At 40.0% G+C, this 25,423-nt stretch overlaps 1 protein-coding gene across 3 annotated transcripts; it reads right to left on the reverse strand.

Annotated features, from left to right (window-relative positions):
• Positions 1-2,831: 2,831 nt before the first annotated feature.
• On the reverse strand, positions 2,832-17,778 carry LOC140190649 (gap junction beta-3 protein-like). 3 transcript variants are annotated; one of them, XM_072247409.1, is made up of 3 exons: positions 15,074-15,236; positions 14,511-14,575; positions 2,832-6,206 (listed from the first exon to the last, which is right to left on the reverse strand). In XM_072247409.1, exon 3 carries the CDS (start codon positions 6,176-6,178, stop codon positions 5,438-5,440), a length of 741 nt encoding a protein of 246 aa, XP_072103510.1. In that variant the 5' UTR covers positions 6,179-6,206; positions 14,511-14,575; positions 15,074-15,236; the 3' UTR covers positions 2,832-5,437. The 3 variants fall into 3 exon arrangements, with proteins under 3 accessions (XP_072103510.1, XP_072103509.1, XP_072103508.1); XM_072247408.1 differs by lacking the exons at positions 14,511-14,575; positions 15,074-15,236 and adding an exon at positions 17,676-17,778; XM_072247407.1 differs by lacking the exon at positions 14,511-14,575.
• Positions 17,779-25,423: the final 7,645 nt, after the last annotated feature.

Here is a 25,423-nt window from a genome sequence, read left to right on the forward strand (position 1 = left end):
TACTGTTCAAGATTCTCTCATACATAGAAAAACTTTGACATCCACCCTTGTATGTCCCCTCACTATCTAATATGTTTCTATAAGACCACTCATTATTCTTCTGAATTCTAAGTAATATCAATCTAATTTCTTTAGCTGCTTGTGATAGATGACCCTCTCATTGAAAGAATTAACCTATTGCAATTCTTGTTGCTGAGAATCTTTAATTCTGGATATGGGATCTCCATATATTAAATGTCATCAACTATGGAGTAAGTTGCACTGGTATTTTGGGAAATAGTTTGTGAACAATTGGGGTGTAACCATAATAAGGATATTTTCTTCTTTAAGATGAACAAAGATGTTGGTTGTGGCGTCTGATGTTCTAATTGACTTGAATACTTAATGTAGATGCCTAATTTCAGAAAATCAAAAGGCATTGTGAAAGACTAGTTTTATTGTAATTATCTTCTGCTTCTGAATAATAAGTTGAAATGCTGCCAGAGTGAATGAACACGCAGAGATTTTAATCTACTGACGGCTCTTTTGTTCAAGTTGCATAATTGCAGAGGTGATAAATTAATGCTCTGAGCTCTTAAATTGAGCCACAATGGATTCTGTTCTGATCTGTTAAAACAAGTAATGATGACATTTGAGCTGCAAGAGATCTGGCAGCTTCCAGCGACTTTACAAATTTGAATGCTTCTCTGTAAATGTACAACAATGTGACACTTCACCTATCAGACACTTGGACATAATAGATTCTGGGAGTTTTACTCTTTTCTAGTGCCACACATACAAAGAGGATTTTGTTTTATTGAAGGGAATGATCAAACATTGATTATAGTTTAAAAATGCCTTGTAGGATTTGTTTTTGCACATCATGGAATAAAGTTTTGACTAGAGGTGAACTTTGACAAAACCTTCTCGGTCCAATGAAAAGTTGATTATTTTAGGAATGATAAAAATGAATAAAGCTACTGCAAATCGGGACTTTTTTGTGTTTCGTGGATTTAAGCAATAAACAAAAAAATCTATACTAGTAACCAAATATTTTAAAGGTTTTATAGAAAGGTTGGATGGGACAGTACAGTTGTTCTACAGTTCCTGAATAAACCTAAATGGTGAGTTCAATTGCACATTACAGATCACAAAAGAGAGCTAACTCCACAATTCTCACGGCTGCCTGTAAAGAGTTGGTGTGTTCTCTCCATTATTGTGTGGGTTTCTTCTGGGTGGTCCACTTTCCTCCCTCAGCCCCCAAGATTTACCGGTTGGTAGGTTAATTGGTCTTTGTAAATTGTCCCGTGATTAGGCTAGGGTTAATCTGGGGTTAATGGAGCAGAGACTGAAGGGCCAGGAGGGCCTATTTTACACTGTATCTCAATAAATAAATTAATAAACAATTTGGAAAATTTCTACAAGTGATTTTGAATGTGGTTAATTGACCGAATTCTTGAACTAATATTGTCTTAGTTAGATGATTAAAGGTATAGCTAAATATAGCTGATTACAAGAGGCATCGAGTCATATAGCAGTTATACAGCACAGGCCGAGGCCCTTTGTTCCAACATTTTCACAATGATAATCAAGCACCTACATACACTAATTCTATTTACATGCATTTTACACAGAGCCTTCAAACCCCTGATAACTTAAGTACCCATTAGATCGTTATTAAATGTTGTGAAATTAAATACTTCTAAAATATTGCTAATGTACCCATCCCAGCCAGTTCATTCCCTATAATGATCACCTTCTGGGAGAAAAATTTGCTCCTCAGGTTCCTATTATATCTCTCCTCTCTCACCTGAAACGTTTGTCTTCCAGTTCTTGATTCTAGAACCCTGGGAAAAAGACTCTGCACATCGATTCTATCAATACCCCTCAAGAGTTCACATACCTCCATAAGTTTGCCCTTCATTCTCCCATGCTGCAATGAAAAAAGTTTCATCTTGCTCAATTTAGGACCTTATATTCTGGACCATCTTCCTTTTGCCACAACTAGCTTCAAAACTACAAATTTGTGGTCCTATCCTCCAAATGCCTTCCTGCTGACACTACACTTGCCCAGTTACATTCCTAAAGATTAGGTTCTGCACAGCACCTTCTTGAAGTTTCTTTCCTTGTCTGTGTCCACTTTAAGATAAATATATTGGTAACCTGCCTGAAGCATGGAGAGACATACCGAGATCGCCAGACCCTTTCTTTCTTTTTGAAGATCACCTAAAGCCAAAGGTTGGTCTACACATCGTGGCATGATAGAATGATGTTGCTTTACTGAAATTGTTTGTGAGTGAAGTTGAAGATTGAATCTGCGGCAAGAGGTGAACATTTCCTGAGTTAATGTTTAATGTGTCTCAAAGGAAAAATAATTGCTGATACTATCAAGACACTAATAACAACCAAGTCAAAGGCTAATTTGACACAGTTAAGTTATTTAAAATATTTGAATATTTTAAAGACAGATCATTGCTGTGAGTCAAAGGTGATAGAGATTTTGGATGGAGACAGTAGAAAACAAAGGAGTGATTATGTCATCTGTTATCATCTATGGGATGGGGTGAAAAGATTACTAAACAAAAACTTTGTGTCCATTTTTGTGAGTGAAACCTTAAATGTTATTATCACATCACAGTTGGTTAAGTCAAAAATAATGCTAGCTACTCTGTTTTGAAACAGTTATGTTCAAAACATTCAGTTGGTGTTGTGAAGGCAAAGTACCAGTTTAGACTGTGGAACTGTGTGTTGTGCTTGGCAGTACAGGTAGCCTGGGGCAAACAACTATATATATTACATATTCCAGGATTGTGTTAATGAAATAGAGAAAGGAGGAGAATTGAAGTATCCAAATGGCCTTTTTATTGAAGCAGCAATGTTTATCACAGAATTCTAGATAATTAGTATAAAAGTAAGACTTATAATCATATATTTCAAATTAATGCATTTATTTTCAATAATACAAATGTGACAACATTAAAAAATACAAAATAAATATTTTAAGAAACTGACTTCATATTTACAGTAGACATCACAATCTCTGGATTCCTTTGATGCAAACTTTGAAAGGACAATGAGACACAAGAGACTTCAGGTGCAGGGTTTTGACCTGAAATGTTGACTGTTCCTTTCTCCCACAAATGCTGCTCAACCTGCTGAGTTCTTCCAGCAGACTGTTTTGTTGCTTTTGAAAAGACATTCTTGGACACAGACATAAGCACTTCAAATGGAAGACAGGAATGATAGTGGACAGGAATACCTCCCTCAATTCTAAGCAGTTGCACTGTGATTCTTCACAGTCCATGCTGTAAAGTTAAACATTTTCTTTTACATTTTTATTGTCTTTGAGTTATTGATATTGTCATTTATGCTCACAATGCAGTCTGTACATCTTATAATTTATACAATCCATCAATAGTAAATATGTTTTGCGATGTGGCTATGCTTCAGAGAATGGCAAACTTTACATAACAAGGTATAAGCCAGAATTTTCTGCGAGGGATGATACTAATATTGTGCATGCTATTCACCAAGCTTCTCTGAAATTTCGCTGCACGAGTTTATCGCACAACTGCAGGGACAGTCTTACAGTGGTACAAGTTCTCAAGCACAAGAGAAAAGGCAGTAGTTCTGTATAAAATGTAAATGTGTTATTTAATTTCCAGTGAATTCGCAGCAGTCAGTGAGTTCAGAGTAAAAAATTCTGGTACAGTTAAATGTCTGTTGTTAAAGGTAGCAACTCTGATTCATATCTATTTCCAATAGATTGGCCACATTGTACCATCATGCTTTGTCTTAAGAATTATGGAACTTCAGAAAAGAGACAGAGCAATAAAAACTGAATTTCGGGTTAATTTAATGGCAAAGCAAATCAACAGTTATTTGATATCACTCTGAACTAGAAATAGTAAATGTCTACTGTAAATGATCCTGATGTGAGAATGATGAATGCTTATCTTCCTACACATCCTCGGCTGAGGGCATTAACCTTGCTCAACAAGCCTAGAGATGATGCAACAGTTAATAACATCCATTTCCTTTAGCCAGGATCACCCTTCCCTGCTGTCTTATCTTTTAGTATTACCTTTTTCAGATAGTTAGCAACTGCCAGTGTGAACACAGCATTTAGTTTTTAAAATAATAAAAATAAAAATTTTATATAAAACATAAAAAATGCCGAGTTTCTTATAACATCATGCTTGATCAGATCACATTAGTTTCTCAAAGTATGAAATGGAAAATATTTTAAGAGATAGTATCGTTTGTCACTAAAAGCATCCAGAAGCAAACATGAAATTAAAGACTTTTTGGTGGTTCTGTCCATTAGAACGTGGAGCATAGAAGAGTACAGCAAAAGAACAGGCCATTCGGCCCACAATGTTGTGCTGAACCAGCTAAAAAGCAAATCAAAAACAACCAAACACTAATCCCTCCTACCTACACCATGTCCATATCCCTCTATCTTCCTTGCATCCATGTGCCTATCCAAACGTCTTTTAAAAGCCTCTAATGTATGTGCTTCTACAACAGGCAGTGCGCTCCAGGCGTCCACCACTCTCTGACCCTCACATTCCCCCCTAAACGTACCTCCCCTCACCTTCAATGCATGCCTTCTGGTATTAAACACTTACTTAATAAAAACCACAGCGATGGCTTTGATTGACATTGCTTTCAGTACTTTTCCATTTCCTTGTAATAATTCAGGGACTTTAATATAATTTGTTCTAAAAACTTAAATGTTTGCAGTGGTGATCAGTCTGCTTGTATAGTGTTGATGCATGCTCTTTCCATGGCAGTCAGATACTTTTAGAAAGAAATAATTAACACAATGGGGAATGTAAATTGACTGAAAACTGCATTCAAGCATGCTTTATGGTCTTAGAGTGTCAGCGCTGACCTTTCCAACCAGGCCATAAGCCGAAAGGAAATCTTGAAATACTTGTTTATTCATGTGCAAACATTTCTCTGAGACCTCTTGCATTGTTTTAGATACCAAAAGTTACAAATCAACTATAAAAAGCAAATTTGCTCTGGCATATCTGGTCCAACCCCCAACAAGGTTTGGAGAGTGTTAGGGGATCAGAAAAAAAACTCAGTTCTTTTCTCCATCAACATCTTTCCACTATTGGTTGGACATCAAGCATTCATCTGCTGGTCCTTTAACATGCAACAGGATGAAAATGGTGGAATCAAAATGAAGGATACATCAAAGGTTGGAGAAAGCTGTTATAGATACAAGTAATATTTGATTGACATGGCAGAAAGATTTGAAATGGTATTGTACAAATATTCTTCATGAGCATTAGTAACAGGAGCAAGAACAGGCCATTGAGAACTCAAGCCTGCCTAGTTTTCAATAATGTTATGTTTGTTCGGATCATATTAGTTCTTCAAGGTATGAAATAGAAAATTAGTTTCATATTAGTTTTAGACATTATTAGATTTTGAGGTTTTATGCTTATTGACTTTGCTTCTCAATACTCTCTCTAAAAAGTACGTTTCGCTTCGCCTTTGACAAGCTCACCTCTTCCTTCCTGAGCTTTTTATTACAAGATTTAAAACATCGTTTGAAAATTAGATAAAGTATTTCAGAAATGTTGAGGATAATACAAACACTGGACCCCCCAACCATGAAGTATGTGAAGATCCTTTTCTCAGTAGGCTTGGCAATAAAACAATCAACTACATTTGGACAAGGGAACATAGGACACTTGACTAATCGAGGCAGGTAAAACTGATCATAAATACGATGAAGTATATACAAAGAACCAGCTTCAAAAGCTGTTTTAAATATCAGACTCATCAGATATGTCCACCAGAGCCCACCATGCTTTTTCCCAGTGTTTTTGTACAGCTGGGTACAATTTTCTCCATACTTCATCTTGTGTTTCCTCTCCCTCTCTTTCCGATAAGCCACATGCAGAACCACCAACAATGAAGGCGTGGTGATGCAGATCAGCTGTAAGGCCCACAGTCTAATGTGGGACATGGGGAAGTAGTGGTCATAGCAAGTGTTTGAACAGCCGGGCTGTAAGGTATTGCAGACAAAGTCACTCTGTTCATCGCCCCACACGCTCTCTGCTGCCACCACATAGACCAGAACTCTGAAGATGAAGACCACGGACAGCCAGATCCGCCCAAATCCAGTTGAGTACTTATTCACTCCGCTGAGCACACCTTGTAAAGTGCCCCAGTCCATGGCACGTGGAAAGTCTTAACTTGTTGACCTAAAATACAAACAATAGAATACTTTATTTCTGCTTTTCGTTTTCTCATGTGACTATCAGATAAGTGGTTTTTATTAACTATAAAAACTAATAATCAAACCTGTGTATCACAGTGGCACCTTAAAAACAGAGAGAGAAATCAATCTTAATAGTAGATTCAAGACATTCTGCAGATGCTGGAAATCTTGAGCAACACACCACAAAATCCAAAGTGCTGCATGCCAAGGACAGAGCTTTGTGGAACACGGCTGGTCACTGACATCCAAGCAGAATATGCTCCATCTACTGTCACCTTCTGCAAGCCAATTCTGTATCCATACAGCCAGGTTTTCCTGGATCCCATAACTCCTGACTTTCTGAATGAGCTTACTATCAGGAATCTTAGCAAACGTCTTACTAAAATTCATATACACCATATCCACTACTCTACTTTCGTCAATGTGCTTTTCAAATCCTCAAAGAATCCTCAAAGGGTTTGAGTCGCTCTCCCCGGAAAGGCCGCTGGGTTCGAGCAGTTGCTCTCCCCGAAGCTTTCGGAGATGTTATGAGAGTTGTGAGATTTATGGGTTGGACTGTAGTTCGAGGTAACTGTAGTTCATATTGGCCTCTTTCAGTCCTGTGTTTTTATTGGGTTCTTGCTCCTTCTTTCTTGTTGCTGACTGGCAAGCTGGAGTTTGGAGTTTGATGCTCTTGTTGCTGTTTCTCCATGTGGCAATATATTAATTTTATTTATTTATTTTTAAAAAAAAATTTTTAGGACTCAATTTTCAAATTTAATTACATAGAATAATATCTACCTTACCCCCTCCCCTTAACCCTTCCCCCCGTAACATACCCCTACCCTGGGGAGGGTGAGATTGATGTCTTTTCTTTCAACTACTTCTATATTTTTTGTATTTTATGGCTATCTGGAGAAGATGAATCTCAGAGTTGTATTCTGCATACCTACTTTGAAAATAAAGTGAACCTTTGAACCTTTGAATTCATTCAGGCTTGTGAAGCATGACCTGCCTCTCACAACGCCATGTTGGCTATTGCTAATCAAACTATGCTTGCCCAAATACTTGTAAATCCTGTCTCCAAGAATCCTCTCTAATAATCTGCCCATCACAGAAGTAAAACTCACTGGATTTATAATTCCCAGGGTTATCGCTACTCTCTTTCTTGAAGTAAGGAATAAAATTTGCAACTCAGCAATTATCTTTTACTATTCTTGTGGTCAATGAGGATGTAAAGAACATCTCCAAGGGCACAGAAATTTCCTCCCTTGTTTCCTGTAGTAACCTGATGTCTGATAAGTAGTCAAGGCCTGAAACTTCGAGTGATCAACATAGGTGCACCTTAGGAATGTGTGCTTAGCCCATTGCTCTACTCTCTCTATACCCATGACTCAAATGGCATTAATAAATTTGCTAAGGATACAACCATTGTTGGCACAATCTCAGATGAAAATGAGATGGTGTACAGGAGCAAGGTATACCAACTAGATGAATGGTGTTGCAGTGACAGCCTTGCACTGAACATCGGTAAGATCAAAGAGTTGATTGTGGACTTCAGAAAGTGTAGGACGAGGGATCATGAACCAATCCTCACAGAGAGTTCAGGAGTGGAGAGACTGAGCAATTCCATGTTCCTGTCTATCAAGACCTCTGAGGATCTAACCTGGTCCCAGCATATCGATGCAGCTATAAAGAAGGCAAGACAGGGCTATATTTCATTAGGAGTTTCAGGAGATTTGGTTTGTCATGTAAGGCACTTGACAACTACTACAGAGGTACTGTGGAGAGCATTCTGACAGGCTGCATTGCTGTCTGGTGTGAGGGCGGTGGGGGGGAGGTGCTACTGCACAGGATCAAAAAAACCTACAGAAAGCTGTAAAATTAGTCATCTCCTCTTGGGTCCTAGTCTCCATAGTATCCAAGACATCTTCAAGGAATGATGTCTCAGAAAGTCAGCATCCATCATTAAGGACCCCCATCACCCAGGTACATGCCCTCTTCTTATTGTTACCATCAGGTAGGAGGTACAGAAGCCTGAAAGCACACACTCAGCGATTCAGGAACAGCTTCTTCTCCTCTGTCATCTGATTTCTAAATGGACATTGAACCCATGAACACTACCTCACTTTTATTATTTCTGTTTTTGCACTATTTTTAATTTCACTATTTAATGCACACATATATATATACTTACTGTAATTGATTTACTTATATTCCCTATTTTGTCATGTATTACATTGCACCGCTGCTGCTAAGTTAACAGATTTCACGACATGTGCCAATGATATTAAACCTGTTTCTGCCTCTGATTATTCTCCTCCATAGATGCTGCCTCACTTGATGAGTTTGTCCAGCATTGCATGATCTTAATTGAGCTTCACTGAGCTTCTGGGACTCTGTGTCTCCCTCTGCAATGAGGTCCCCAGCCCTCTCATTAGCAGAGCTCAATCAGTGAAGATTGGTAGCAACATCTCCTTGTTGGCCATCAACACAACATCATCCAGGCTGTGTGCTTAGCCTCCAGCTCTACTCCCTATATACCCACATGAGTGTGTGGTTAGGCACAGCTTCAATACCAAACACAAATTTGCCGATGATACTACTATTGTTGGTTTGGATCACAGATGGAGGCGAGCCAGCCCGCAGGAGCAAGGCAGTACACACCTGGTTAAGCAATGCCACCATTAAAAGTATCTATGTAAGGTTGTGCCTCAGGAAGGTAATATCTGCCATTCTCTCACAGCTTCCATTGGTTAGGAGGCACAGAAACCTGTAGTGCCACATGCCAGCTTCAAGAACAGCATTTTCCTTCAACCTTTTAATTCCTGAGCTGCCCTGCACAACTGTAATCACTGCCTTAGCATAGCAATGCAATAACAACTTCGACTGTTTCGCACTACAATTGAAATGCTTTTCTCAGTTCTAAATGAGTTCTTTTTTGTTTACTTTTTGCAAAATTTAAGTTTATTTTATGCTTTTCTTGTGAATAAATGCTGTGTGCCTGTGCTGCGGCTGTAACCTTTTCATGGCATCCGTGCTTACATATACAGTAACTGTGTATATGACACTAGACTCGATTCTTCACTCTGGTTAAAAATATTCTGTTCAGATTGTATTTCATTTTATTTCTAGCTCAATTTTATTTTGTGCTGATGTCAATGGAAAGCTACAACAGGGAGTATGCTGCAAATGGCAGATCTGAGCTGACTTTTATTGGGCAAACAAAATTCAGTTTTCTCTTTGTAAGTTCCTTCACCCCTGAAATTTGTGTTTGAGCCCAACCTGAACCAATGAAAAGAAACTGTCCCAAGGTGAACCAGGTATTGCCGCAGGATCTTTATTTTGAATATACCGAGTGGCTATTAGTAGTATTTGAAGGAAAGTTAAACCAGTGTTTAGAGGTGAAGAGATCTACTAAGAATAACATAAGAACATAAGAAATAGGAGCAGGAGTAAACCATACAGCCCATCGAGTCTGCTTCACCATTCAATAAGATCATGACTGATCTGACCATGAACTCATCTCCACCTACCTGCCTTTTCCCCATAACTCATAATTCCCCTACTAAGCAAAAATCTATCCAACCTTGGCTTAAATATAATTACTGAAGTACTCCACTGCTTCAGTGGGAAAAAAATCCACAGATCCATCCCTCTCTGGGAGAAGCATTTCCTTCTCATCTCCGTCCTAAATCTACTCCCCTGAATCTTGAGGCTATGCCCCCAGTTCTAGTCTCACCTTCCTGTGGAAACAAGATTTCTGCTCCTACCTTATCTATCCCTTTCATAATTTTATATGTTTCTGTAAGATCTCCTCTCATTCTTCTGAATTCCAGTGAGTACAGTCCCAGGTGACTCAATCTCTCCTCATAGCCTAACCCCCTCATCTCTGGAATCAGGCTGTTGAACCTCCTCTGTACCGCCTCTGATCAACTTGGTGAGGTGCTTAGAACAACCACAGCTACAATGAGCGTAAACCCCAAAACAACACACAAAATGCTGGAGGAACTGAGAAGGTCAGGCAGCATCTATGGAAATGAACATATTGGGCCAGGACACCTTCTTCAGGACTGGAAAGGAAGGGAGAAGACGTTAGAGTAAAAAGATGGGGGCAGGGGAAAGAGGATACCTAGAAGGTGATGGGTGAAGCCTGGTGGGTAGGAAAAGAAGAGGGCTGTAGAGGAAGGAATCGGATTCGAGAACAGAGTGGACAGTAGGAGAAAGGGAAATAAGAGGGGATCCGGGGGAAGTGATAGGCAGGTGAGAAGAGGTAAGAGGCAAGAGTGGGGAAGAGAATAAAAGGTGAGGGGGAGGGACATTTTTTTAAACTGGAAAGAGAAATCAATGTTCATGCCATCATGCCATAAGTTTGGAAGCTACCCTGACAGAATATAACGTGTTACTCCTGCATCCTGAGGGTGGCTTCACCATGGCACAAGAGGAGGCTGTGGACCGACATGTAGGAACGGGAACGGGAATTAAAATGTTTGGCAACCGGGAAGTTCTGCTTTTCGCAGATGGAGCAGAAGGCTTTGATGAAGTGGTCCTCCAATCTACAACGGGTCTCACCAACGCAGAGGAGACCACATCGGGAGCATGAGACACAATAGACAACACCCACAGATCCACAGGTGAAGTTTTACCTCACCGAGAAGGACTTTTTTTGGGGCCCTGAGTGGAGGCGAGGGAGGAGGTGAATGAGCACTTTGCCTGCTTGCAGGGATAAGTGACATGAAGGAGAGTCCAGGGCATCAAGGAGGGAGAGATCCCAGCTGAATGCACAGAGAAGGGGAGAGGTGTTGGTGGTAGGATCCCTTTGGAGACAGTGGAAGCTGCAGAGAATGATGTGTTGGATGCGAAGGCTGTTGGGTGGTAGGTAAGGACAAGAGGAACTCCCAGCTTAATAGATCAGATATTTGATATGATGTGATTTTATCCATTTGGCCTGCAGGTGGCAGGAGGATGGAGAGAAGATGTGGGAAGATGGGGTGAGAGTGGATGTTCGGGAGCTGTTGTATTCCAGAATTTGAATCATACTTGGCAGTTAACTGAGTCAAACTGTTCAACTTACACATGTACACCTGTACATATTCTACCCTTTGTCTTAAAACTAAGTGCTATATGTGACAGAGTTCTACACTTTTCCTGGCCACAATACCTGGATGCAGGGAAAGCTGCTTAAGTTAACTGATGACTGATGAGGATGTGAAGACCTATTGGATATAAATAGCCACAGTTACTCTCACTAAAGGGAGATTATACTCTAACTACCTAATCTTCCAAGACTAGTTCGTTTCCCTGTTTATTCTCCATGGCAAGTTTAGCCGCCAATACCCACTATTCATACAGCGGTCGCCTCTCCCTACCAAGGAGAAGATACTTCTAACAAAGAAGTTTAAAACACAATTCATTAATTTTCAGTTTAAATCCAAACAACACTCTTAAAACATATTGACAATTCACAGAAATATTCTATCTTAAACATTGTCAAATTATAAACCATTTCTAAAACACAAAGCATGTCTAAAAAAAACAAAGCACAATGGATTTCCAAAGCACAGATATAATTCCTATAAAATAAAAAGACATACTGCCACGTTGCAGAATAAACAGCCGTCCGTCACAAAACCTGAAGCCAGAGGAATGGATTCTAGTTCACTCCGTACTTCTTCCATATTTCTTGATGTTCCTTACCCCATTTCTAATATGCCTGAACTGCTCTTTATATCTATACTCTTTTCCTTCAATTTGAGTGACTTCACCCGTGTATAATATTTCCTCAGATATCCTTTTAACGCAAATGGTCTAAAAGCATCTTGGAGACAGACTGTAGATCTTAGCTTATTGTTCAGAGTTTGAAATTAATGCTGTAAATATTGTAAGGCTAATTTCCCGAGGACAGAAAACTCTCAACTTAATAGATCAGTTATTTGACATGATAAGTGATTTTATCCATTTGGTCTGCAAGCTTCTTTGAACTAAGCAACTTAGAGTCAGCTTGTCCATTTGAAACAACCCAAATTAAATTACATTGTCCTACACCGCATTCTGGAGCAGTGTTAAAACAGGTGCAGTGAGCTACATCCTACATCTCACAAAGCACCTTCTAAATACAGAGCATGTTTACAAAGCTGCGTTGTTAACTTCAGACTGATTTCTGCTTGCCATTTACCCCTACAGAACTGAAGACTGGCTTATAGCTATGACCAGAAACTAAGCAAACTGTTAATTGGAAGTTTATTTACATCATTTTTATGTTATAAGTGGCAGCCTCTGTGTTTAGAAAGTAAGATTAGCAATCAACAAAGAAATGAATATATATCACAATGGAACATTTTGGAAATCCATATGCTTAGGCAGCAACAGAATTAGTTAACCTGACTAGTGTGAGAGCTTTTCATTATGACATTGACTGAAATTTTCCATCAGAGAAGACCATGACAGATAATCATGGGCAAGCCTGAACAATCTGAGAACCATCTGTGGTCATGTTGAAGGAATAAGTCATAATAGAACGTCCTTTTCTGGCTTCTATGTAAATGTGATGTTTACAAGTAATATAGGCATCCGTTAGTCTTGCAAGACCATGGATCTGCGTCTGGAAAGTCTTCACTCTTCAGGGTGCAGGCCTGGGCAATGTTGTATGGAAGACCGGCAGTTGCCCATGCTGCAAGTCTCCCCTCTCCACGACACTGATGTTGTCCAAGGGAAGGGCAAGGACTGATACAGCTTGGCACCAGTGTCGTCACAGAGCACTGTGTGGTTAAGGGCCTTGCTCAGGGACACAACACGCTGCCTTGGTTGGGGCTCGAACTGACGACTCTCAGGTCGCTAGTCGAATGCCTTAACCACTTGGCCACATGCCCTCAGGACACGTAATATAACATCTGACTGAAATATGGATTCGTTATAGACTGGTTAGATTGGATGTGGGCATTGTATGATAATGTCTTAAAATTGAAAGTTATTATGTGAAGTCATTGGAAATACAGACTTCAGGTTAAGATTCTCTGAAGCTCTCTTTCTCTATAAAACATTGGAGGTTACATCAAATGAAAATTTCAAAGCTGAAATTGATGGAAGTTTGTTCTGCAGTAACATGATGAATAGAAAGATAGAGCTGAACCACGATCTAATTGGATAATGAGCAGGCTCCAGAAAATGAGTAGTTTGTTCCTCTCCCTCTGTTGCTCAAAAAATTAACAAAAAGTAGAATGAAACATCTTGTGATTAATTTAGGTGGAGCTGGGAGAATTGAACGAAATGCAGCCACAGTTTTTCCTAAGCTACTTGCGGTGTGCCTCCAAGTCTACCCCTGCCCAGCAACAGAAAATTTAGCATTGTTGAAGTGCTGAAGTGCGCTGAAGTTTAACAAAATGTTGGCAAGAAATGGGCTATATTTTCACTCACTAGCTTTCTCAATTATACTCAAGCTACATTCCATTCCACTTTAACTCTCTCTGGTCCCAATTGTACTGCTGTCTTTCCATTCATTTTATCTTTTTCTTGCCAATGTAGTTTTTTTTTGCTTATACATAAGAGCAAGTATTATCTTACTGTCATCTCACCAGCTCTTACCTACAATCCAACCACCATAAAATATCAAGAACTGTTACCAATAGAGTGCATGGATGTTCACTATGGGGAAAAAACAAAGTTCTTTTCTTTGTATGTAGAGTTTACACTGTTGTTGCTTGTCATCTGTAGCTTTGTTGGTTGGACTCTTGCTTCTGTGCAAAAAGCTTATGGGTTCAAATCCCATTCCAACAGTTTAGTCATACATATCTCAGCCGACATATCAGTGTGGTAACAAGGGAGTAAAGAAGGTGCAAAAAGAAAATATAATTTCTTCAAGATGGGATGAATAGTGACACTTTGTAATTTTAACTATTAAAATGATAAATCAAAACCCTCTTAATGAATGCAGAATGGTTGCAAGTTGAGGGAAGAGAGGACAAAAGAATTAGGTGATCTAATCAAACACGATCAATAAACCTTTGATAAAAGAGTTTTAAACATCAGCAATACGATGAGGATATTGAGAGAAAGTTCCCTCAAGCTGTTGAATACTGGCAATTTTTCTGTTTTAACTGAAACGTTAAATCCAAGATACTGATTTTTTGAGCTTACTCCCGGTTCACTGGATCACGCTCGCTATCAATCAGAATTAAAAATAATGCTAGTGAAAGTTCATGAATGAGCAGCTTAACTGGTTTATGGTGTAACTTTAAATCACTAAAACAGAATACTCAAGAGTTTGCAAAATTGAACCATTATTCAACAGAGTGATGGTCAGTGTACATACCCTTTATTCTTTACCCATGTCCTTTATTTATCAGTCTTTTCCTCCATTGGCTTCCAAAGATGGCTCTAATGAGGTACAGATCTATAAGTAACAAGGCAGCTAAAGGGACGTGTTTGTAAAATGAGTCACCCCACATTCCATTAATAAATTATTTCTGATATCTTTGCAATTGGGAAGATCCAATTACCGACAAGTATTTGTACATTCATAATTCCTCCTCAAAGCAGTTGTTTGTCAGAGAGAACAGCCACAGTTTTAATTGAAAATCCTTTCTGAATTCTAGCACCTACAAATCCCCTTGATAGGATACTGTAGTCACTGTACAGTTGGATTTTAAAGGTGAGCGTGTAGATATTTAAAAAATACTAATTGGATGCCATGAGTCCAGTAAAACATCAACCTCCTATTCTCCAGTGACTGTTTTTGTCAGTAATGAAGGATTTAGAATATCAGCTAAACATACGTCTAGATTAAATAAAAACAGAACAGTTCCTTTTTATTTGTCCCTGGAAAATGAAGGAAGCTTGAAGGACGCAAAAGTAAGGAAGTTCAGAGAAACTTACCAGAGAGTTTAGAAACTACAGGCTTCCAGGTCCCCAACCATGTAGAAGCAGCAAATTAGATTAGCAGAAACCTGAACACATTCTGATTTTCTTCGCTGCCTACGAATCTATTGACTGACATTCAGTTTTATTCATGTTACCACCTGCCCTGCAATGGGGTGTGTCTGGATCTTTGTTCAGCTTGGGTTGGGCCAGAGAATGGAGGTTGTATTTGAGAGCATTACGTTGATGAACGTATATCATCACTAGCATGAATCATCTCCCAGACATGTATAACGTAAAATGCACTCTGCGTAGAATGGGTGATGTGCTTTTTGAAAACCAGCCAAAGTCACATAAATTGCTTCTTTGCTGCGTATTACAGAAATGAATGATTGATTCTGCTGACAGTGGGATTAACTTGTAAATATATATATTTTATGGGACAATTTAAGAGCTTATCAGTCTCAGTACTTGATCTTCAGGTTTAGCATTTTCTATTGAGCAATAATTCCAAGCACACCCAGTTCAATTATAGTGCAATTCAATACTTGATGAATTTCCCTTCTCCCTGTTGAAAAATGCAGAAAATCCACTTTCAGAAGGAGCCTGTCCTTAATATCAGATTACCATCTTTATTTCTGGAACCTGCAATCCTTTTGGGATGGGCTCCTGTTACCACTAATCCACAGTTCTCATCAGTACCTATTCAACTGAGGTGGTTTTATCCTTCTATATCCTGTCTCTCTGTATTTAGATTTAGGTTAGATTATGAGGACACTCAGTCCTCGTTTATTGTCATTTAGAAATGCATGCATTAAGAAATGATACAATGTTCCTCCAGAGTGATATCACAAAAAAAATAGGATAAATCAAAGACACACACTGACAAAGCCACATAACTGTAACATACAGTTACAGCAGTGCAAAGCAATACCATAATTTGATAAAGAGTAGACCATAGGCACGGTAAAAAAAAGTCTCAAAGTTCCAATCGACTCCCAACATTCCCGGTAGCAGGAGGCAAGAGTAGAAACTCTCCCTGTCATAAACTTCCAGGAGCCGACAACTGCCGATGCATTGGAAGCACCCGACCACAGCCGACTCTGAGCCTGTCCGAAAACTTTGAGCCTCCAACCAGCCCTCCGACACCGAGCACCGAGCACCATCTCTGCCGAGCAACAAGCAAAGCCGAGGACTCAGGGCCTTCCCCACACAGTGGCAGCGGCAGCGAAGAAGGCATTTCAGAAGTTTCTCCAGATGTTCCTCCGTGCTCTCACGTCTGTCTGCATCAAATCAGGATTGTGCACGGCACGCTACTTGACAGATAACAGATATCATTCACCGGAGTGGCCGCTGCGCGCTGCGTTGCGCCGCCATCTTCTCCTCCTCCTTATCTTTAAATTTTGGAAATGGCAAAGTATAAACTCAATAGCCACTTTATAAGGTACTTCCTGTACCTTAAAAAGTGGCCACTGAATGTATCTTCATGGTCTTCTGCTGCTGTAACCCATGCAGTTCAAGTTTTGACATGTTGTGTGTTCAGAGATGCTCTTTTGAACACTACTACTGTAATGTGTGGTTATTTGAGTTACCGTCACCTTGAACCAGTCTAACCATTCTCCTGTGACCTCTTTCTTTAGCAAGGTATTTTGGTTCACAGAACTACTGCTCACTAGATGTTTTCTTTTAGATGTTACTTGCACCATTACCTGTAAATTCTAGAGACTGTTGTACATGAAAATCCGAGGAGATCAGCATTTCCTGAGATATACAAAATACCCTACCTGGCACCATTCCACAGTCAAAGTCACTTAAGTGGGGGTGGCACCGTAGCGTAGTGGTTAGCACAATGCTTTACAGTAGGGTTCAATTCCCGTCCCTGCCTGTAAGGAGATTGTACGTTCTTCCCGTTACTGCGTGGGTTTCCTCTGGGTTCTCCAGTTTTCTCCCACAGTCCAAAGGCATACCAGTTAGTAAATTGTAAGTTGTCCCGTGATTAGTCTAGGGTTAAACCGAAGCATTGTTGGGTGGCGCGAATTGAAGGGCCGGAAGGGCCTATTTCCTGTCATATCTCAATAAAGTAAAACAAATCACCTTTATTTCCCATTCTGATGTTTGGTCTGAACAACAACTGAACCTCTTGACCATATCTGTGTGCTTTTATGTATTGAGTTGCTGCCAGGTCATTGGCAGATTAGATATTTGCTACCATAATCTGGTGTTTCTAATAAAATGACCACAGCGTGTAGGCTGGTAGGTGGTGTTTCTTTACTGTTTTGGATATTTCCACTTTGGTTGAGACTGCCAACATAATTTAAGTTTGCTACAAGCAGAGGATAAGGAACGAAAGCATTACAGTGTCCTAAAATTTAAAGGGCATTTGTTGATCTCCACATTTTCAATCTAATGCAACAACAGCACCTCTATTTCAAAAATATTCCCTTCTTCTTAATACAGCATGAAAAAGTCTTATCTGTAGTTTGTTAATGAATTAGAAAAAGTAAAACTTTAGAGACTTTAAGAGAACTTTTACTTCTACTTGCGGAACAGTGGTGTTCAGAGGGCAATGACATTTTTACCTCGCTGAACTCCAGCAAATTATTGTGAGATAACAACTTACCGAGGGGTCAGAGTCTACAAGTGACTTCTATTGCGCTCCTTTGAGATTGGTTGCCGTTCGCCTCCTCTTGTTCTGAGAAACCTTGAGGAGCTAAAGTCCTCAAATACCCTTGCCACCTTCTGTTTAGGGAGAGAGAAAGGAAACAGGAAGTTGACAAAAAAAATGTGTCATTGTGGCTTAGTGTCAGTAACTTCAATTCTGAGACAGAAGATCGCAGGCACAAAGCCATGCTAGTGATTTGAACCCATAATCAAGTACACATTTCTGTGTGTGGTGGGGAAACAGTATTCGTCGATGAACATTTTTCGATTATTTTGTAAGCTGAGAGTTTCATGGCTTTTTCATTTCAAATAAAAACATTGCAGTCCTACCGAGAGTAGATTAAGATTAACATCTACCTCCTCTTCCCCACCCCTTGCTGCACAGTTATGTAGCTAGTGGAGCTACTGCCTTATGGCACCAAAGACTCGGAGTTAATCCTCACCTTGCATACGCTCTGTAACATATAGATTTCCTGCATGTGCTCTAGTTTTCTCCCACATTCCAAATTTCTGCAGGTTGGCATGCTAAATGGTCAATGCATATTAATTCTAGAGCAGGGGTTCCCAACTTGGGGTCCATAGATCCCTTGCTTAATGGTATTAGTCCATGGCATAAAAAAGGTTGGGAACCCCTGCTCTGGAGTAGTATCAAGGGGAAGTTGGTAGGTGGGATTGATGTAGGATTGCTGTAAATGGGTGAATGGCGCAGCACAGGTTCAAATAGCCAACATGCTGTTTCTCTGCGGAATCTCGCCGACACAACAGGAGAAACAGAACAATCAATTAAATGCCTTTGGGGCAAAGTTGTCTGTTCTCCAACAGCAGCTCCAGTTGAAAAGCAGATTTACCTATATTTAAAATCTTCCAGATAAAATATTATAAGTGTGCGGTAAAACAGTTTGGATCATTCTAAGGTTGTGAAAGATATGACTTAAAAGCAATGTCACTTTAAGTTTCACGAATTCGCTGCAAAGTTTGCATTCTTCCTGCCGGTGGTGCTGTTGCACATCGTGACTTCCAGCTGATCAGCAATGCCACCCACAGAAAATCAAATTGTGTTGGGAGTGGAGAGATTTTCTGCTCCAATGGACCGGCTATATTAATGCAGAGTGAGTACAGATGGGCAAAAAGCCTGTCAGCTGAATTAGAGAACTATGAAAAGTAGAGTGGTACTTTGTGGATGAATCTTATTTAGGGTTGTGGGAACATGTAAGTGAGATCAGAGTTATCCCACTCTGCAGCTCCTTAGTTCATCATCGTCAGTACCTGCCTATTTTGAAGTAACGTTGCCCAATATCGAGACTCAAGCAGAGAAATCGCATCAAGCCAGTTGCCCCTCATCTTGAAGATACAAGTGATAGCAGATGCCAAAAAGCAGTCGAAATGAAGGGTCTTGACCTGAAGCACCCACTGTCCATTTTCCTCCACAGGTACTGCCTAAGGAGAGGAGCTGCATTTTCAGAGCTGATGGCTTTGGGATATAGATGGAGTGAAAGAATCACATGGCTCTTGCAAAGTGTAAATCCAAGTTCTTTAGCCATCAGGAGCAGCAGAAGATGCACTGCATAGAGTGAAGGACCATTAGGTACAGAGCCGGGTCTAGTCATCCTAGCCTGAGCAAGGTACTACACTCAGAAGCCACTTTATGAGGTACTCCTGTACACCTACTCATACTAGCTAATCAGCCCATCATGTATCAGCAACTCAATGCATAAAATCATGCAGACGTGTCCAAGAGATTCAGTTGTTGATCAGAACAAACATTAGAATGGGGAAAAATGTGATCTAAGTGACTTTGACTGTGGAATGATTGGTTGGTGCCAGGTGGGGTGGTTTGAGTATTTGAGATGCTGCTAATCTCCTGGGATTTTCACGCATAGCTGTCTCTAGCGTTTACAGAGAATGGTGCAAAATAGTCTGTCGAACGGTGGCAAAAACACCTTGTTAATGGGAGAGGTCATAGTAGAATGGACAAACTGTTTCAAACTGATAGGAAGGCGCCAGTAACTTCAATCATCACATGTTACAACAGTTGTGTGTAGAAGAATAGCTTTGAGTGCACAAACTGTCAAAGCCTGAAGTGGATAGGCTACAGCAGCAGAAGACTGCACCAGCTTCACTCCTGTACCTAATAAAGTGGCCACTGAGTGTATGTCTCAGACTTGCTGAAAACTATGGAGGCAATCTTCAAACTTATACAATTAGAAAATTTCAAGTTAAGTGGTTACAGTCCAGAAACACTGCAGCCAAAGTTTGCACAGCAATATGGAAAATGTCACAATGACTGAAAAATCTATTCTAATTACACTGATTGAGAAATCAATATTGTCCATCACACACAAAGAACCTAATTCCTATTGTTCCATGAGATCAATCACAAATGCCAGAGCAAGTAGACAACACCTTAGTTTAAGTTTTCTGATCTTAAGGTGAGTAACCTTCAGAAGTAATAGATTGGATTGGAGGTACTGAGGGCATTAAACGTGGTAAGACAATATGGTTAGCTTTTTTAAGTTTGTATCTATTATGTTCTCATGCCATCTCCAATGCAGAAATAGGCTTAGATTCTTGGTGGTAACATCTTGGATGACCTGTTCTCAACCCAATACACAGATGCAGTGAGAAAATGATGTGCCAGTGCCTCTATTTTCCCAGAAGCTTAAGGAGATTCAGCATGCTACCGAACACACACTGGCAAATTTCTGTAAGTTGGCTGCATCATGGCCTAGTAAGGGAATTCCAATGCCCAGATGCAAGAGAGAGCAGAAAGCAGCCCAGCTCATCACTGGTACAGTTATTCCCCCCCCCCACCACCCCGCCCGCACCATTGACAGCGTCTACAGGAGGCATTCCCTCAAGAACGTGGCATCTATCATAAAGGATCCCCTGCCATTTGGGTCACACTCTCCCCTTGCTGCTGCTACTAGATGGGTGGTGCCGAGCCTGAAGTGCCACACTGTCAGGTTCAGGAACAGCTATTTTCTTAGAGCTATCTGGTTCTCGAAGTGATCTGCAAAACCCTCACCAAATCTCAGGAATGAAGCACTGCAGACACTTCTAGTACTGTTTAATTTTTTTTTTCACAATGTCTTGTTTTGCACCATCAACTGTGGGCACCTTGGTAGTGTAAGTGGGAGTCATGTTACCATAGAACCTAGTGCTGTACAGTACCAACTTTCACTCATTGGAGTTTAGTCCCTGCTGCTGCCTGTAAGCAGTTTTTACATTCTCCCCACGACTGCATGGATTTTCTCCCAAGTGCTTTGGTTTCCTCCTACATTCCAAAGACAGTCGGGCCAGGGTTAGTGAGTTGAGGGCATTCTTTGTTGGTGCCAGATGAGTGGCAGTGCTTGCAGGCTGCTCAGAAGAATCCTTGTTGATTTGATTTGGTGCAAGTGACGCATTTCACGGCATGTTTCAATGTACGTTTGTCCAATAAAGCTGAAGCTGACCTTTAGTCTAGTTCTTCACCGTCTTATAAAAGTCATGTACAACTTGGATTTTGTGTCTTATCTGTGATGCCCTAGCATGCAGGTTTTTCATTACGCGGATTCAACTCATTTAGAATGCCACTGTTAGACTTTTAACCAAAACTAGGATGAGGGAACATATCACCCCCATACTAGCTACTCTACATTGGCTTCCTGTACCTTTTAGAATCAACCTTAAAGTCCCCTTACTAGTTTTTAAGGCTGTCAATGGCCTGGGACCAGAGAACATCACAGAATCACTTTCGTTTTATAATTCTGCTCAAGCTCACAGGTCTCCTTCCACCAGTCTCTTAAATATAAACAATATCCGTTAAAAGATAATTGGCAACTCAACTTTTTTAAACTATCCTCCTAAACTGTGGAACTCAATATCTAAAACTGTAAGGGATGCAGACTCAGTTACATTTTTAAATGCTGCACAGAACTTAATTACTTAACCTTAACCTTAATGAACATTGTTTGTCTCTTATTTTCATGTTTATTTTCATATTTGTACTTTTATCACATTGTAAAGCACTTTGAACTATATCATCTACGTGAAAAGTGCTCTATAAATAAAGTTACTATTATTATAATGCCTCCCTCACTGTACTTCTGCAATATGACGTTAAACTCAACTTAACTTGTCTCACTTGCAGTTTCTAACATCTCGATTTGGTCCTGCGTTTTAGTAGTTGTAATCATGAAGATTAGTGAACTGTCAATTACAAATGAGCTTTGTTATACCACATGGTTTCCCTTTGAATCCCCAAGATAAGTAAAAATGCTTGCTGCTGTTGGTAACATATGTCACCATGGAGAGGTCTCCTATGATAAAAATGTCATGTATGAAAACGTGATGCCTAGTGATAGTTTAGGGAAGGAGGGCATTCAGCCTTTGAAGCTGTGCTGCCATGCCACATTGAAACAGTGGGAACAAGTATTAAGTGGTTCACATGCTTACCGAAAATCCTTTCCAGAGGCCAGGACCATTGATCTTGAGACGTGAATTTGAATCTCACCAGGGTGTCTGGGAGAGCTTATAGCTACATAATTAAATTGGAATTGGAATTCAGTTATTATTGTCACTTGTACCAAGGCACAGTGAAAAAAACTTGTCTTTCATACTGTTCATATAGATTAAATCATTACACAGTGCATTGAGGTTGAACATGTGTGATGGTGTGAGTTGATCAGATCCAGAAGACCCAAACCTATTTGAGTGTCCAAGAAATGTGGTTATAAGCATACAAGCACAACAAAGTAACTTAAGCCCAATTTATTATTATATAACAGAAAGCACAAATAAACCACACTAAATACTACGTAGTAAGTTACAAAGATTTCAGGGCTCCCAATTCTCAGCCGCCACTTGATTGTCGCTGCTGTTGGGGGACTTGATTTCCGGTGTTGTCGAAGAAACTCCAAATTCCGACTTGTGAAATCACCCTGGATCCATCCTAAGCACCTACAGGTCACAATTCTTTGGTCTAGGTGAAGTCCCAAGAGCCAGGGTTCAATCCACCAGTGTTGATAGCAGATACAGATAAACTCTTTGGTCTTTTGTTCTAACACCACTAACTCAGCATGGCTTCTCTCATTCAAACAACTTATGTTCATCAGGAGACAATCTCATGCCACTTGCACCTTGAGGCCAAGGAAAGGACCCATCTGCTATCAGCAAACATTAGACATTAACATTAACCTGCAGTTTTTAACTTGTATAGACACCTTACATGCTGCAAACTCACGAAGAGTTAAAGTGACTAGGAATTGTTCAGAATTTCATCTAATATTTTTACAAAATTTAGTACATCACAACACAACATGGTAAAGCAATAACGATGCAGAATAAAGTGTAAAATCTGCAGCAAACGGGCAGTGCAGGTAAACAACAAACTGCAAGATCATACAATGTACATTTTGAGGACAAGAGTCCATCTTATTATACAAGCGGCAAGAGGTCCGTTAAAGAGTCTACCAATAGTGGAATAGAAAACATCTTTGTCTTTTTTTTTCTCTTCCTCAGAAGTTACATGCTGGGTGGGTCTGGGACAAATATACAAGGTGCTTCATTCAGCCTGCAGCAGCAAGAGCTCAGGCTTACTTGTTGGACCAGATATAGGGCCAGTCTCTGATTAGAAATCAGTTCCATTCCCACAGACGTTCTTGAGCCAATTTTGAACATTTGTCAGAAAATATACAAAATCACCAGATAAGGTAGCCATGATTAAATGGTATTGCAATGAATGGCATTAAAAGTAAGACTGACAAGAAAGAAATACTGAAGTTGGAGAGAGAAAGTTGAACTTAACAATATTATGGGAGCCTGTTCTTATGTATGAGATGGCCATAGAATGGCCTGTAATATATACCTTGCTCTTCTTTCCATAGATATTATATGTTAGATTCTCTCTTCAAAATGAACACTACCAAAATCTCATTTTTGATCATTTGCCATCAAGGCTCTAGTACCGATTGACTCCCTTTCTAGAGATAAGACCGTAAGACCATAAGATATAGGAGCAGAATTAGGCCACTTGGACAATTGAGACTGCTCTGCTATTTCACCATGGATGATCTATTTTCTCTTTCAGCCCCAATCTCCTGCCTTCTCCAATATCCCGTCATACCCTGGTTAATCAAGAATCTGTTAACTTCTGCCTCAAATATACATAATTGATTTGGCCTCCACAGCTGCTTGTGACAACAAATTCCACAGATTTGCCACTCTCTAGCTAAAGAAATTGCTCCTCATCTCCTTTCTAAAAGATATCCCTCTATTCTGAGGCTGCGTCCTCTGGTTTTAGACTCCCCCACCATAGAAAACATCCTCTCCACTTCCACTCTATCGAGGCCTTACAACATTCGATAAGTTTCAATGAGGTCACACCTCTTTCTTCTGAATTCCAGTCAGTAGAGGCCCTGGGCCATCAAACACTTCTCATATGGCAAGCCTTTCAATCCAGAAACATTCTAAGCAACTTCCTTTGAAACATCTCCAATGTCAGCACACCCTTTCTTAGAAAAGGGACCCAGTACTGCTCACAATATTCCGTGAGGCCACACTGGTGCTTTATGAAGCCTCAACATTACATCCTTGCTCTTATACTCTAGTTCTCTAAAAATGAATGCTAACATTGCATTTGCCTTCCTCACCACCCATCCTGCATGAGGACTCTCAAGTCCCTTTGCATCTCAGAGTTTTGTTTTTTTTTCACCATTTATAAAATAGTATACATTTTTATTTCTTCTACCAAAGTGCATGATCATACACCTCCTGACCCTATATGCCATCTGCCACCTCTTTTCCCATTCTCCTAATCTGTTTCTGTCCTTCTGTACCCTCTCTGCTTACTCAAAAGTAACTACCCCTCTTTTTATCTTCATATCGTCTACAAGCGTGGCCATAAAACCATCAATTCCATCATTCAAATCACTGAGATATAGCGTAAAAAGAAGCAGTCCTAACACAAACTCTGCGGGAAAATTACTAGTCACCAGCAGCCAATCAGGAAATTCTCCGTTTATTCCCACTCTTTACTTTCTGCCAATCAGCCAAAGCTCTATCCATGTTAGAATTTTTACTATAATACCATGGGCTCATAGCTTGTTAAGCAGCATCACGTGTGACACCTTGTAAAGGTCCTTCTGTAAAGCCAAGCACACAACATCTACCGATTCTCCTTTGTATATCCTGTTTGTTATTTCTTCAAGGAATTCCAACAAATCTGCCAGACAAGATTTTCCCTTACACTGACTACGGTTTATTTTACCGTATGCATCCAAGTACCCCAAAACCACTTCCTTAACAATTGGTTCCACGTCTTCTCAAACACTGAAGTCAGATGAGCTGACCCATAATTTCCTTTCTCTGCCTCTCTGCCTTCTTGCAGAATGGAGTGACATTTGCAATTTTCAAGTCCTCTGGAACCATACCAGAATCATTTGTTTCTTGAAAGATCATTACTAGTGCCTTCATAATCTTTTCACTCACCTCTTTCAGAAGCCTGGTGTGACTTACCTACCTTCCGACCTTTCATGTTACCTTCTCTCTAGTAATGGCAACTTCACACACTCCCCTGCCCAGACACTCCCGAATTTCTGGCATACTGCTAGTGCCTTCCACAGTAAAGACTGATGCAAAATACTAATTCGGTTTGTCCGTCATTTGCTCGTCCTCCATTACTACCTTTCCAGCATAATTTTCCAGTGGTTCAATATATACTTTTCCTTC

This window comes from Mobula birostris, chromosome 30, assembly GCF_030028105.1.
Source record: "Mobula birostris isolate sMobBir1 chromosome 30, sMobBir1.hap1, whole genome shotgun sequence".
Classification (NCBI taxonomy): Eukaryota; Metazoa; Chordata; class Chondrichthyes; order Myliobatiformes; family Myliobatidae; genus Mobula; species Mobula birostris.